Source organism: Odocoileus virginianus, chromosome 23 (assembly GCF_023699985.2).
Source record: "Odocoileus virginianus isolate 20LAN1187 ecotype Illinois chromosome 23, Ovbor_1.2, whole genome shotgun sequence".
NCBI lineage: Eukaryota > Metazoa > Chordata > Mammalia > Artiodactyla > Cervidae > Odocoileus > Odocoileus virginianus.
In genome coordinates this window covers 23,513,384-23,529,195 of record NC_069696.1, presented here as the reverse complement: position 1 = coordinate 23,529,195, position 15,812 = coordinate 23,513,384, and the positions used below count along the sequence as shown (strand labels likewise).

The 15,812-nt window shown below is 35.9% G+C and overlaps 1 protein-coding gene across 5 annotated transcripts in view; it reads right to left on the bottom strand.

The window, feature by feature from the left end:
* Positions 1-15,812, bottom strand: part of PIK3C2G (phosphatidylinositol-4-phosphate 3-kinase catalytic subunit type 2 gamma) — a 440,932-nt gene that overhangs the window by 345,849 nt on the left and 79,271 nt on the right. For all 5 annotated transcript variants that reach the window (XM_070453682.1, XM_070453686.1, XM_070453683.1 and 2 more), the window contains 3 exons: positions 11,251-11,353; positions 6,277-6,347; positions 2,757-2,820 (listed from right to left, as the gene is read on the bottom strand). In XM_070453682.1, coding sequence (XP_070309783.1) covers positions 2,757-2,820; positions 6,277-6,347; positions 11,251-11,353 — 238 coding nt within the window. The remainder of the gene's footprint in view (positions 1-2,756; positions 2,821-6,276; positions 6,348-11,250; positions 11,354-15,812) is intronic.

Below are 15,812 nucleotides of genomic sequence, written 5' to 3'. Positions count from 1 at the left end.
AACAGAAAGTGCAATATTGTAAATTGATAATATCACAGTCTGTTCTCACTTCTTAGATATTTAGCTATTGATGCTTCTTAGGAAGAAATGTCATTTAAAAAATTCATTGGTTTAGAGAGAGTTCATGTGGAAAATTGCAGACACTGTGGCCTATTTATAAAATAATTCAGATGTGGTGATAATAACTATTTGCCTGTGATAATATAAAGACAGTATTTCTTTGATGGTTTGCCAACTTTTCAGTCGTATTGGAAAAATTGCTTTTTTTCAAAAAATGATTTATTTTAAAGTGAAAGTATTGGAGGCCTCATATATAAGGCCTCTGCATTTGACAATTAAATTAATTATCATGGATCTGTTATACATGAGCAGTACTGAGACATTTAGGTAGTTAAAATTCATCCATAAGGAAGGTATGATAACCTCCACAGTATATCTGTGTATAGTCAAGAGCCATAAATGATATGGGAATGGAGCCTTAATATGCCCTGGGTACCTGGTATATTTCAAATTTTACAGTAGAAAGAATGGAAATCACAAACAAGTAGTAATTATGACACTTTTATAAGGTTTAAAGCAATATAAATAATTGTGAATTGTTTGCACATTCCACATTTTAAACTTGCAGATTCAGGCTAGACTCAAGAAAGAAGTGGAATTAGAGTGAGAGGATTTACACCTTGGGAAGGAAGATGAGTTGTGTATTTGTCATTCCTGTATCTTTACTTATTTACGTGGAATTAACGTGTGAGTTTCGTATCTACATCAAGAAGTGTAATGTATTATTTTCAGAACTGTTTACTCTTTTTTAATATTGGGGATAGCAATTTAATATTGCTTAAGATCTGGACCCTTTGTATAGTTATCAAGAGTCATTTGTTTAATGGAAAAAGAAGTCTTCACTTGTTTTAAAAACATTCTCTTACCTCATTTTCTGTAATCATACAGTATTTTATCTGTGGAAGACTAATATGTATGTTGAGCACATCAGGAGAAATGCTGGGCTGAATGAGTTACAAGTTGGAATCAAGAGAGGCAGGAGAAACACCAATGACCTCAGATATGCAGACGACACCACTCTAATGGCAGAAAGTGGTACCAAAGAGCCTCTTGAGGGTGAAGGAGGAGAATAAAGAGCTGGCTTAAAACTAAATATTAAAAAAAAAAACTAAGATTGTGGCATCCAGCTCCATTACTTCATGGCAAATAGAGGGGGAAAAGATGGAAGCAGTGACAGATTTCCTCCTCTTGGACTCTAAAATCACAGTGGGTTGTGATTGCAGCTATGAAATCAGAAGACAGTTGCTTCTTGACAGGAAAGCTTTGAAAACCTAGGCAGTGTGTTGACAAGCAGAGACATTACTCTGCTGACGAGTCTGTAGAGTCAAGGCTATGGTCTTCCCACTGGTCATGTATGGCTGTGAGAGCTGAACTGTAAAGAAGGCAGAACACCAAAGAATTGATGCCTTTGAACTGTGGTGCTGGAGAAAACTCCTGAAAGTCCCTTGGACAGCAAGGAGATCAAACCAGTCAGTCTTAAGGGAGATCAACCCTGAATACTAGTTGGAAAGACTGATGCTGAAGCTAAAATTCCAGTATTTTGGTCGTCTGATGTGAACAGCTGACTCAGTGGAAAAGTCCCTGATGCTGGGAAAGATTGAGGGCAGAAGGAGAAGAGGGTGCTAGAGGATGAGATGGCTGGATAACATCACTGATGCAATGGACATGAACTTGGTCAAACTTCAGGAGAATGTGTGGGACAGAGAGGCCTGGAGTGCTGCAGTCCATGGGATCGCAAGGAATCAGACATGACTGGGCAACTGAAAAACAACAATCCTTCCCTGGAAGAACACACTGTAAGAAATGATTTGCCTAATGGTGACTACAACTTGGATGCCTAACAGGCATTAGATTAGACTGAATCCATTATTTTCCCTGCCAAGCTAGTTTCTCCTACCTTCACAGTTTAGTTCATTAATGTCTCCATGCAATCAGTCAGCCGCCAGGAATCTGGAGATAGTCTAGGCACTGTGTTCTTTTGTTGTTCACAGTTTTTCACCAAATCATGTAAATTGCACATTTCCACCTTTTATGAAGTCCCTTCCTTTCCATCCCCACATTGGAGCTTTTGCCCATGCCCTCCCCATCTCTTTGGGTTAATGAAATGTCCTATCGTCACCCATCTGTCGTCGTGCTGCCCTGCATAATGGCTCTATGTCATCAGCTGATAAATTAGAAAATCATTAAATTGTCCATAAAATGTCCTTAAGACCATACATCATAACTTGGTTCCTGTTTCTCCCTTTCATCTGGTCTTTTCCTAGGCTTTCACCTTGAACCTTAATTGTGGCCATTCCAAAGTTTCAATAGCATACAGTTTCTGACTCAAACCAGGCTGTTTGCTACCTGCTCTATTCCTGTTGTTATTTGCTTTAAGTTATCACTACCTCTGACTTTCCTTCACCACACCCCTCCCTTGGCTGGCACACTCATTTTTCAACACTCAGATCAAATAAGTAAAATCGATCACTCTCTTTTGCGTGTCCTATATACACATAGGTCTTTCACAGTACACATGACACTTTATTACACACGTCTGGTTACTTGTCTGTTTTGCCATGATAGGATGAAAGCCACTGAAGTGTAGATCCTCAGCTTTATAAATCTTTGTATATTCAGAAATGTGCAAAGTTTTAGAGAAAGAGTAGATAATAAATGCTTATTAGATTAATTAAGTAAGTAACAAAAGTTAATACCTGGGTTTTCAATAAGTATTTCAGGTGGAAGTCATATTTTTGGATTACTGTTGAGAGACACTGTCTGGAAAGAAAAAAAGAACTTTGTTTAAAGTTGAGTGGGAAAACATTAAATTTAGCAAATTTATCACAAGTCTTGCGTTGCCCATGATTCTATAGCAAATATGGTTTAAGGATTTCTGTTGATGTAATTTTAAATATCATTTTGAATGTCTGCCTTAAAACCTCTGTATAACTTGATAGGCTACAAGCATATTTAAAAACCTTAGAACTCAGAAGAAATTTTTGACAGCTTAACCAAACCTCTCAAAGACTGTTCATTATAAGAAACTACTTTTATTTCAAAATGTCAGTTGCAAAGGGATTCACAAGGAGATAATGACAGATACATCAATATTAAATATGCAAAAATTTGCAGAGAATTGCTTTCAGAATTAATGACATATTTATCATAAGTAGTGTTGTATTTGATCCCAAACCTCTGTGTTTTCCTGGTATTTTTGCTTTTTTCCCTAAGCTCCTATTAATGCTTCAGCTTTATCTCTTCTTAGGTGGAATAGGTGTGAGTTGAACAGAGATTCTTCTGGCTTCACTATTCAAAATTATTTTCCCAAACATTATTGACTTTCCTTTCCTATTTTTTCCTGAAAGCTCCTGAATTGAATCAAGTGATGAATTGTACAACACAAATTCACAATGGTAAAAACACACCAATATATTTTATAATAGCAGTTAGCCCTGTTCGATTCCCTGCCCAACTCTATGAGTGTCTGCAGCCAACCCTGTCGCTACACAGGCACCTGCAGCTGGTCTTCACAGCTGGGTGTGTGTGTGTGTACATGACCAGCCCCAGCAGCAACTGCTGTCTGCCCTGGTCCCTAGCTGGAGGCACTACTGAGGATCACAACAGCCCCTGCAGCACTGCAGACCCCCCACAGCACTTGCCAAGGACCACATGGTGGTGGATGCTGTGGAACCCCATGGCCTGAGCCGAGCAGACTTGGCGTTTCTCCTCCCCTCCTGGAGTTGTCTCACAATTCTGTGCTCGGTGCCTTGCACCACTACACCCAGGGTCACAGCACATTCCGGGGTACCCTTGCCTGTAGGTGAAGGTCTTTCCATACTGAAGCCAGCTCATGCAGTCTGGAAGAGGTGACTGCTGCTTCTTGCGTACAGACAGCTATGCAAGACTGTGTGCAGTGAAAGTGGTCATTGCTCAGTCATGGCCAACTCTTTGTGACCCTATGGACTGTATAGCCTTCCAGGTTACTCTGTCCTCGGGATTCTCCAGGCAAGAATACTGAAGTGAGTTGCCATTCCTTTCTCTGGGGGATCTTCCCCACCCAGGGATATAAGGCTAGAAGATCATAAAAAATCAGGGAAATATGACACCACCCATAGAATACAGTAGACTTCCAGTAACTGACCCCAAAGAAATGGAGATACAAGAATTGTCTGATTAAAGCACTCAAAATAATTGTTCTAAAGATGCTCAGATAACTACAAGGGAACACAGGAAAAGAATTTAGTGAATTTAGCATAACCATGCAAGAAATAAAATGAGAAATTCAGCAAAGAGAAAACACAAGAATCAAATAGAAATGTTTGCGCTAAAGAATACAAGACTGAGCTGAAGAATTTGATAAACTACCAAACAGAAGACTCCGTAAACTTAAAGACAGATTTCTTGAAATCACCCAATCAGAGGAACAACACAATGAAGAAAGGGAATCAAGAAATGTTGTCTGTCAACTATACTTCAATTAAAAATTACTGACAATGAAAAGTTAGTGAATAAATCCTATGGGCCTCACAGTCAGTTCAGTCACTCAGTTGTGTCTGACTCTTTGCGACCCCATGGACTGCAGCACGCCGGTCCAGCATGCAGTTGCCATCACCAACTCCTGGTGCTTGCTCAAACTCATGTCCATCGATTGGGCGATGCCATCCCACCATCTCATCCTCTATTGTCCCCTTCTTCTCCTGCCTTCAATCTTCCCCAGCACAGGGTCTTTTCCAAAGAGTCACAGGCTCCTTTTGTTTCTCTGTGCCCCAGGTAGCATCCACCTACAAGTCACAGCCCTCCACCAAACAGTTCAAAACAAATCTCTGACTCCCAGGGATTCCAGACTTTTTGAAGAATTTGTCCAATTTGATGTTTCTCTCTGCATTTGTTGATGTGGTAGTTGTCTTATAAATTTATTTTGAAACACAACCTTTGATTTAATACACCATTTTGATGGGGACCTATCTGAAGCATGTAATTAGTAATACAATAATAATTTAGATTAAGTGATATCAAAAGTCCTCCTTAGTTTTACCCATTCTATGATATTATGGTATGAGGCCGAATACTGGCAGGAAAGAGAAAGACATGATATTTTAATGAAAGAATGTAGCCTTTGCAAATTGCAGACAGCATTGATTTCACTCTTTCTACTAACAAAAGGACTTCCCTGGTGGCTTAGATGGTAAAGCGTCTGCCTACAATGCAGGATACCTGGGTTTGATCCCTGCGTTGGGAAGATCCCCTGGAGAAGGAAATGGCAACCCACTCTAGTATTCTTGCCTGGAGAATCCCATGGACAGGGGAGCCTGGCGGGCTATAGTCCACGGGGTCGCAAAGAGTTGGACACGACTTAGCGACTAAACCAACTAACAAACTGAGTGATTGGCCCTAGATAACTTATTTAATCTTCCAGAAGTTCAGTTTCCTTGATTCCAAAGTAAGGTAGTATGTGTTGTTATGGAGTTAAAGGGAGAATTCGATGAGATAATGTATGCAAAATGTACTAGAACTCCAGGAAGTGATAGCTATTATTAATAGTCACTAAAACAATTTTAACTCTCTTTTATATCAGGCTGTGCTTTAGAGAATTTATGACACATACCTCCCACACTCCATTTTTTGCTCATTTAGCTCAGAGCAACTTTAATGCCTGATAAACTCACCCTGTAGCACTGATACCTTTTCCCAGGTTAGCTTTTTGATACGTCTATTCTTTCAAATAATACATGCATACATTGAGATATCAGACTCAATTAGGATATGCTCATTTGCTGTCACTTGAGTTTTCCAATTTGAATTCACTCTCCTTAGTTTATAATGTACCAATTATTTTCAAGGAGTTCCAGAAAGGAATTTAAAGCAGGAGATGGTGACTTTCAAAGTATGGAAATTCAGTGATATAAAGAGCTTAGTGACATATGCACAATCAAATTTACCAAATGAATGAGAAAAAAAAATCCTCGAAAATGTAATAAGCAGTAGTAAAGAGATTTTTAAATGAATGTTAGATTGTTCTGGAAGGTGTTAGCAGCTCTTCAAACGCATCTGAATAGCTGTGAAGAATAGATAATTACTAACAGAATTTGCCAAAGGGAGATATCTATTAAAAGCACAATAGCTTCCACAGTATTAGTGAAAGGATAGTTTTTACAATCAACTGAAAAATATTATGATTTGGCACTTGAGAAATCAGCCAGAAAGTAGTCTTGGAACAAAAATGAAATGTCTTACCTGGACACTTTCCAGATATGCATAAATTCTAGAAGTTGCTTCAGATAAAACTGACTGTGGTCATCTTCATGCTGTAGACAGCAGGATATATTAATATTTATAGAGAGAAGAGGAATGAATCCCAGATAAAAATAGGTCCGTAACTTCCTGCTGTCATTTTATTCACCTCTTTTGATAACCCTCATTTATCATTTTAATATTTTGTTTTAAAGACCTTAGAAGACACTTCTTAACTGTAGAAGCATTCCTTTCAAAAGTAAAGCAGAAAGCTGCTCTTTGGTTGAGAATAAACTCCAAGGACTGTTGAAAGGCATCCTGCCACCGCCAAGGTCAAATACGAATTTATCCCAGCAGGAAAGCAATTTTGACACCAGTTCTCCCACGTATGTGTACGTTTTCTTTACATTTAGGCCTTGGATCCATGGCAGCATAAGACTTGACAGCTTGCCATATTGGCTGGCAGACACAGAATGGAATCCTCCGTTTTTCAGATTTTCCATGTCTTGCCACCAAAATATCAGGGTAAGAGAACTTCCCATTTCATGAACGCTGAGTTATGCTAATGAAAGACAACTGCTGATAGGTGTAAATTGCAGGAGTTATCAGATGGCATTGTATTTTTCTCCCAAGATGAGCAGGAACTACCCATCTTAAAATAGCAGCGTCCTGATCCACATCTCTGCATTCACACAAACGCACTCTCATCTTAACTCCTTGATCAACTCTTCTGAAATGGGCACCTATAAAAACCCTATGCAGGTCTGCAGAGGAAACAAATACACCCCATCATCTTTGCACTTTTTCATCACCCAGAGCTGTTAAGTTTTACAGCCCAATGGGTCCCTTAGTGCCTGGGGTGCATATAATCTTGTATGTCAGTATGCACACAATCTAATTTTAAGACTGCCTGTTAGAGTTTCTGACAGAAAACATCAGAAGGAAAACCTTTACATGGCTTAAGGTCAACGGTAAATCAATTTTTATATTGGATTGTTTTGTGAGGAAGAGGGAGGAAGCTAAGTAACATGGAAAGAATAAGGTCACTGCAATGAAAAAGGAAGGCTCTGTATTAATAGAAATGCTAAGGAACTTGGCAACATGAGGCTTACTCTATAGGCATTTACATCCAAGGTCCCTGGTTGATGAAATCTGAAAGTGTGATAGTGATTGAGACAGTTTATTTTTCTGCAGAAGATAAAGCTAAAGTTCAGGCTTGTAAAGGACAGTAAAAGGGAAGGGAAAATAGAGAAAATAAGAGTCAAAATACATTAAGGTTTGAACTGTAATGTTTGGCATTTGCCTTATTTCAGAGACTTCTCTGGTGGCTCAGTGGTAAAGAATCAACCTGCAATGCAGGAGACACGGGAGATGTGGGTTTGATCCCTGGGTCAGGAAGATCCCCTGGAGGAGGGAATGGCAACCCACTCCAGTATTCTTGCCTGGGAAATCCCATGGACAGAGGAGCCTGGGGAGCTGCAGTCCATAGGGTTGCAAAGAGTTGGACATGACTGAGCACACATGTACTTATTTCAGAAGTTAAAACCAAAGCAGTATATAAATAATATGACATATTCGCATCTTTCAGTGTACCGTAATCATATTCATTTAAAAGCTACTTTACTTGGCTTCCAGAGATACATTTTGGGGCAGGGGAATTGTCCTTTTTCACACAGTCACTTAAAAGAAAAAAAAATTATCTAAAGGATCTCAAAGAGTTGGAGGAAAGTTTGAGCACATGTCCTTGGAATGTATTGTGCAATTTACTTTTCTCCAAAGCTGAAAGCCCTACCTCTGTTTTAGTAAAAACACTAAGGTATTTTTTTTTCCTTTTTCATACAGAAATCTATTGCTTTAAGTATTCTGTGAAAGCTTCCTTAAGCTATAAAGATTCTTAATTTTATGATTAATATCTACAATGTTGGCAATATTTTTGATCAAACCTGAAAGATGTAAAGGGAGAAAATTAAAAACAAACATGTTTCAGTCATTCTTGTCATCAAGACAGGAATTTAAAAATTTTGAAATCTAGGATGATTTCTAAAGAATATCAACCTGTTTTGTGAATAATCTCTTGGAACATGAATTAAATCATCATATGTCAATATAATAGGAGTCAGTTTAAAATAAGAAAGCCATCTAAGTTGAATTGAGCTTTGTAATGCTTTTTACAATGAAAAAAACTCTGAAATATCTCCTGAACGGTGTTGGTGTCAATAAACTTAATAAAATGATAGTGATCATTATAGTTCCAATATTACATAGAAATAATATTGTCAAGCCAATTTTATGTTGTTTAACTAGAAAGAAAATTTAATTATTCCTAATGTTTAGCATACAGCTGAAATTATGAAAATCATAGAGAATTTTGGCATCATTTTAAATAATAGAATTAAGAGAGGAGACCATTCACCATTCCCTTAGCATAGATTTATAAAAGAAAAAGAATCATGGGTCATTTATTTTAAATATAGCCATTCAGACCATGAAGAAGGGTTGCAAACTGTTAAATTGTCTCAGTTATATCATTATATTAAATTAATCAACATGCTTATTTAGTCCTGAAAGAAGATTTTATAAAACCAGGCAATTAGTTTTTATTTTCTTCAACTATAAGATTTTCAAGTGAAATTATAATCTAACCTACTGGATGGGTACAATATTGTAAAGTAATTAGCCTCCAACTAATAAAAATAAATGGGAAAAAAAATAAAGATATCTTAAACAAAACAAAAAAAATTCATAACAAAAAGTATGATATATCAGAGTGCAACATATGCATCATGTTGACATAACACACCAGTGTCCAGATTCTAATATTTTCAATATCATGAGTAAGTTTTTGAGCTGTGTGAATGTTTTAACTAACATTAGGGTGATCTAATGGCTAAAACTTTGCCTTCCAATGCAGGGGATGTCGATTTGATCCCTGATTGGAGAGCTAAGAGCCCACATGCCTTGTGACCAAAAAACTGAAAAAACAAAAGTAATGCTGTAACAAATTCAATAAAGTCTTTAAAAATGGTCCACATCAAAAAACTCTTTAGGACTTCCTAGTAGCTCAGCAGTAAAGAATCCACCTGCCAGTGCAGGGGATGGAGGTTTGATCCCTGAAATGGGAAGATCCCGCACACCACAGAGCATCTAAGCCCATGCCCCACAACCATTGAGCCTGTGCCCTAGAGCCTGGAAGCCACAATCACTGAAGCCGTAATGTCCCAGAGTGCGTGCTCCAAGACAATGAGAAGCCTGTGCACCAAAACTAGAGTAGCACCCACTTGGTGCAACTAGAGAAAAGCCCACGCAGCAGTGAAAACCCAGCCCAACCAAGAATAAAGAAATAATATTATTTTTAAAATTTAAAAAAAGACTACAATATCATATAGTCTAACATCCTATAGTTTTTGCTTTGGGGCTGTTATGAATTAATACATGTAGAGCACTAATAGTGCCTGGCACCTAATATATGATTAATGTGGTTAATTATCATTAAACACCCTGTGATGGCCCAGGCTTTGGGATATGTGGATACAACCGTGGAAAACAAAACAAAGCCAAAAAAACATAAAGGTAGAATTTTGACTAATTGCCCTGACACCCATACCTAAAACGTTTGAGTATAGTCCATAGATTCTCAGTGGAGACTCACTGACTGGGCTCAGATCCAAGTCTCTGCTTACTAGTTCCATGAATGTGACCTGAGAAAGGTCATGAGCTCCTTGGGATTCAGTGTCTTTATTGACACATGGAATTGTAAAGAGTAAATGTGATGTAAATGTTAAAGTTTCAGATATAAAATATATGTTCAGTACATATTATATCAAAGTAGTGGAGTTACATGCATTTAAGAATAAACCTGAATTTACATGAAACTGAAATATTAGTGATTTGTGAATTACCACCAGTGACATTCTTTTTAGCAATTATTCAGCTTCTAAACAAGAGTAGGAGTTAGAATGATACATTTTCTCCTCCCCCTGTTGAAATGAAGCATGATAATTTCAGCTTTTTCATCAACACTGAGGACAATTTGAAGATGCTTAGGTTTATTAATATTAAGGGTATTAGTTACTTTATAATGTTTCTTTGTGGAGATTTCAGATGCATAGCCCTGGAGCTGTCAACGCCATCTGAGTTGGGTACGAATTCCAAAATATATTTCTAAACAACTCTCTTTTGGCCTCATTATGTTATGTTCCACATAGATATATTGCAAACTAATGCACTACCTGACACTTTTTATGATGAAGCTCCCCAAAAAAAAAAAAAAAAAAAAGTCATGCATTGGAAACCTGTTATTTAAGGTAAATGACAGGGTGATGGGAGTTTTGCTTAAAGCAGGTAATTGGAAGATTCTATAGATAAAATCTGCTAAAATATCAAAGTTTTCTGCATACTGTGCAATTTGGGTTTGATATAACTCAAGACATCACACAGGGAATAAAATTTATATCTAACAACATGAAGCTGTCATTAAAGCACAGTAATTCCTTTCTAAGGAGTTTTATTATATATATTATAAATATTAATCTGTCCTGACTTAAACTGTGTTGATACCACCATTGTCTTCAAATAGAGCAAGAGTTGTGTTATTTTTCTTCCTTCAATGGTTTCCCCATTATATTTTCTGTTCCATTCATTTACTAGTGGATTCTTGTATGAATATAACATAAATAAGTTACTCATAAATGACTTTTTAAGAGACCAGTTGATTTATTATACTGAGGTTGCAGTACGCTGTTCATGTAATTGCTTTAGTCCAAATTGTTAATAGACATATGGACATATATTTCATTATGTTTCAATATACTCAAATTGAATATGTACTCAATATACTCAAAATATGTTCAAATATACTCAAATAAATACATATTCATTAAGCCATGTAATCCCAAAATGGTAACGATCCATAAGGATGGGAACACTGCCCTTAAAGAACCCATTTGCTAACTGATGCCAATGCTAAGAAAGTCTCACCTTTCGAGATAATGTTCCTGGGGTGTCTCTCTTTTTCTGTAGATGAAGTTGAATAACAGATTCATTTTTCTGAAATACTCTGTGGCTTCCCAAATAGTGATCACTGAAAGAGAAAAAAAAAAATGAACATAATTATTTTCTCTTACTACTCCCCCAGTGTGTTTTCCTCCCTGACTTCATGTCATTTTATTTTATTTTTAGAATTTAGTCTGATAAAAGTTTAAATATATCTGTAGTTTTCTGTCTGTCTACCTATCTATCATGGTTTTCCAGGTGGCTCAGTGGTAAAGAATCTGCCTGCCAATGCAGGAGACATGGGTTTGATTCCTGGGTCAGGAAGATCCCTGCTGGAGGAGGAAATGGCAGCCCACTTCAGTATTCTTGCTTGGTAATCCCCTGGACAGAAGAGCGTGGCAGGCTCCAGTCCATGGGGTTGCAAGGAGTTGGACACAACTGAATGACTGTGCCTTATATCTGTCTTCTCTCGTGTGCATGTGTATACAGGCGTATAGAGATATGTCTCCTCATATTCAGTTTTAAAGGCAAGATATATTTATTTTCAAATTCACTGTTAGAAAAAATGAGTAGACACCTTTAGAATGGATATGATAAAGAATCCATATTCAGAGTTAGTTTTATCTGGCCATCTCAAAGCTGACCACAGCATGTTTCTGGGAGGTCTAATTGATGCCACAAAATGTATGTGGGGATCACTGTAACAAGAAAGCAGAGACGTGTGGCAGACATATCACAAGTTTAGAGACAGATGTACCAGCTCCTTGAGCTTAGGCCAGTTAAACTCTCTGAAACACAATATTTTCCCTTTAAAGTTGGGATATTAATGTCTATGACAAAGGCTTGACAAGCAGATTAAATAAAACATATTGCACATTTCAGACATTTTTAATGGTGTAATTGTATTTTGTTTTCCTCCCTCCCTTTCTTCCTTCCTTCCTTCCTCTCTCTCTCTCTAAATATTTCCTAATCACAGATGAAATAATGAACAAAACAACCTATTGCTATCCATAGGGCTCTTATATTGTTCCTTGAGTTATTTCCACTGTGAATCTAGACATGAGACATGGCCAGTGTATTCCCTGAGTTTCTGGAATCATTGATTTCTGCCTTCCTCCAAGGGCTATTCTCGTATTCTATCACATATACTCAGGTTCCTCTTTTCACTTCCCCCAACCCCAACTCTTTTTTTCTTCTTTTTCCATGCTTAGAGTTCTGAAATTTCCTCTGAAGTTGCTCTTCTTATTTTGGGAACCACTTTAAGAGTAGCGAACCATCTTGCTCTCAAAGCTTCCTTCCCTCAGTGTGTTGAAGTCTGGACCCTGGATCCCAGTGCAGTGAATTCAGTCTCAGATATATATGGCTACTGCTTTCTTGAACTGCGTATTTTACCCACTTGTATGTACATCCCTCACTAGGGTTACCAGAGAAAATAGATGACCAATAAACATAAATTTCAGATAACAATGAATAAACATTTTTAGTGTAAGTATGTTTCATGTATTATATGAAACATGCTTACACTAAGAAAAATGGAAATTTTTGAAGTTCAAATTTAACTGAAAATTCTGTATATTTATTTGCTAAATGTGTCAGTTCAACTCCCTTCTACAAGTCAGCCCAAGTTCTTCCCTTATCTTTGCCTCAAGTGTGGTGAGGAGAGGGGTAAGGTCTGGGTAATTTTCAGATTTTGGAAGGAATTTTTCCCCTATAAATTTTCTTTTTTTAAAAAAGTTATGTTATAGGAATATGTTTTCAGGGAAAACATTTGAATTAGGCTAAATTGTGCACAATAAAAAAATATCTTAAAATTGTTCTCTTTCCCTTTGTCCAAAACCATAATTAACGAAAGTATATTGCAATTAAATAAAAGAAAATAGGCTGAGATAAATGGTCAAGCCCACATACATTTATGTTAAAAATAAGATCATTTTTATTTTATCTGTGTCTCTATCTTGTAGCTAATTTCTTTTAATTTATTTTTGGACACTGCCTTTTTGTTTCTGGCATACTGCATGGTACTCAGGATCTTAATCTCCCAATCTGGTGATCAAACTCATGCCCCCTGCAGTGGAAGCACAGAGTACCAAGCAATGGGACGTCAAGGAATTCCTGAGACTTTGCTTCTTGATCTGAAAATTTAAATTATACCATTCATAGCAATACCATCTGCTGTGTTATTGTAGGTTTATATTAAACATATTTGTTTTTAAAATTTTCCCTTTATTCTTTGGGATTATTTGAACCTTGAGTCTCTTTTTCCTCTATCTTTAGAGGCTTAGAAGACACAAATAATTTTAATCTTCTACTGGTCGCTATTGTTTTTAGTAAGATATATCTTAAATCTTTTCCATTTCAACATCAATTTAATCATTATCTATATCACATTCTCAAATAAATCTCCAAGCTTAATATGACTTTGGCTCTATTTCATAACACTACAGTTGCCCAAGAAGAGATCATTTCAATATTTTTTCCAGATTCTTTTATAATTTACTAGATGCAATAAAAGCATAGTAGATTAGTTGGTCCAAAAAGTTAGAAATGGGAATTATGAAATAGATATCTTAATACACTTTATTTCTAAACTAAAAATAGCTAAATAGCCTCTCAATAACCAAAGTCTTGATGCTAGAATAGGGTTGTTGATATAGGATGAAGGGTCTGTTGATTACAATTTTGTGTCTTCTGGTATAAAGCAAATCTATAATTATCTTTAATTTTCAGCTCCAGCTTCTAACCTGAATGGAGAATTTCTTTAGATTCTTGTGCTTATTATTCTAATCTTTTGAAGTTGTTTCCTCCACACTTAATTCAGCAGCAGTGATTTTTAATGATCTATCAGGAATGTATTTGTTGAGTAAAGAGGGATTTACAGCTCCAATTTTAGACATTTTTTTCAATATAATAACAATTTGCCCAAATATTCTTAAATTAACAAGGACTTTTTTTTTCATCTCTGACCTTTTGTATTTAACATATGAACAATTTTCATAAATATCTGATGTTTCTGGACTCTAAATATTTCATTAATCCATATATTTATTCCTGTCCAGTACCAAATTGTTTCAACTATTTTATAGCATATTTTGAAGTTTATAAATAAACAAAAGTAATCATTTAAAAAATTATATTATCTTTGCATGATTTCTCTTTCAGAACAATTTTGAAATTAGTGTGGTAGTATTAAAGAGAAATTCTAATATAGTGTTGACTTATATTTCATTTATGGAATTATATACGAGGAGTTGGCCTTTTTATAACATTGAATTCTTCCAAGGAAAATATACGTCTACATGCATTCTGATTCTCTTCTATACCCTTGAGTAAAATGATAGTTTTCTTCCAAGTAGATTTTATAAGTATGCCCTTTGCAGGATATTTTATAGTTTCTGTTCTATTACAAATCGAATATTTTTTCCATAATATTTATTAGTTGAGTTTATTTGTTGATTTTTCTTATGGAATTCTGTTGTAATAGATGAAAGTTTTTCAGTTGATTTTTTTGTATTTTCTAAGTAGAAAGCTATATTCTTTTAAAATAATTGCAATTTTATTATCTTCCAAAAGCAAAAAGCTTCCTTTTGATTTTTTATTCTATTATGATAGCTAGGATGCTTGGCAGACTTTTGAATAGCAGTAATGAAAATAGATATCCTTCTCTTTTTCTTGACTGTATGGAGTGCATCAGATGATTAACACATATGGTATTTGCTGCATTCCTGGTCTATACTTTTGTTGTCTATTTTGTTAATGATTTTTTTCAAATTATGAAAAGTTCAAATTTTATTTAATGAGTTTTTTGCCTTTACTGAGTACATCATATTGAGAAGATCTTTTTTTCCTTGAATGTATTAATATATTAATTGTATCAATAGGCTTTTTCTATGTATCTTTACATTCTTGGGTAGATTTAATTTGCAATTTTTAAAGTTTCTTTTTGTATATAGCAAAATCTAGATTGGCCTATAATCTTAATGTTTGTGTTAATATTTATTTGTTTTAGACATTACAATTTAACTATCTTTATAAAGTGCATGCATCTTATTCTCTGTCCTGGCACAGTATATAATTGAGAATTATCTATTCCCCCAAGGTTTGGTGCAATTTGCCTAAAACTACATTTTCTACTCCCCACTGCTCTTTGTTCTGTTTCACATTTATACTTCTCCTTGAGCTAATTTTGAAAATTCATGATTCCTTAGGAAATTATCTATTTTTTATAACGTTGTCAAACAAATGTCCCAAGTCCCTCCTATTTAAAAAATCTTTTGACATTTACCTGGGAGCTCTACAATCCCCTTGCGATCCTTCTGTCCTTTCTATCTTATCACTCTTCTTGTTTTACCAGAAGTTTTTTTATAAATTTTTTTTCCTGTCCTTTCATGAGAATTTTGGTGGGCTGCTGGTAGATTTGCATTTTCAGTCTAATGTATTAATCCAATTCTGAAGATTAATAATTATCATTTTAATTTTGGGAATGGTTTTACATGAGAAGAGAGCTCAGAAACTGGAAAGGAAGTACTTTTCTGGTCCAGCTCTTTCAT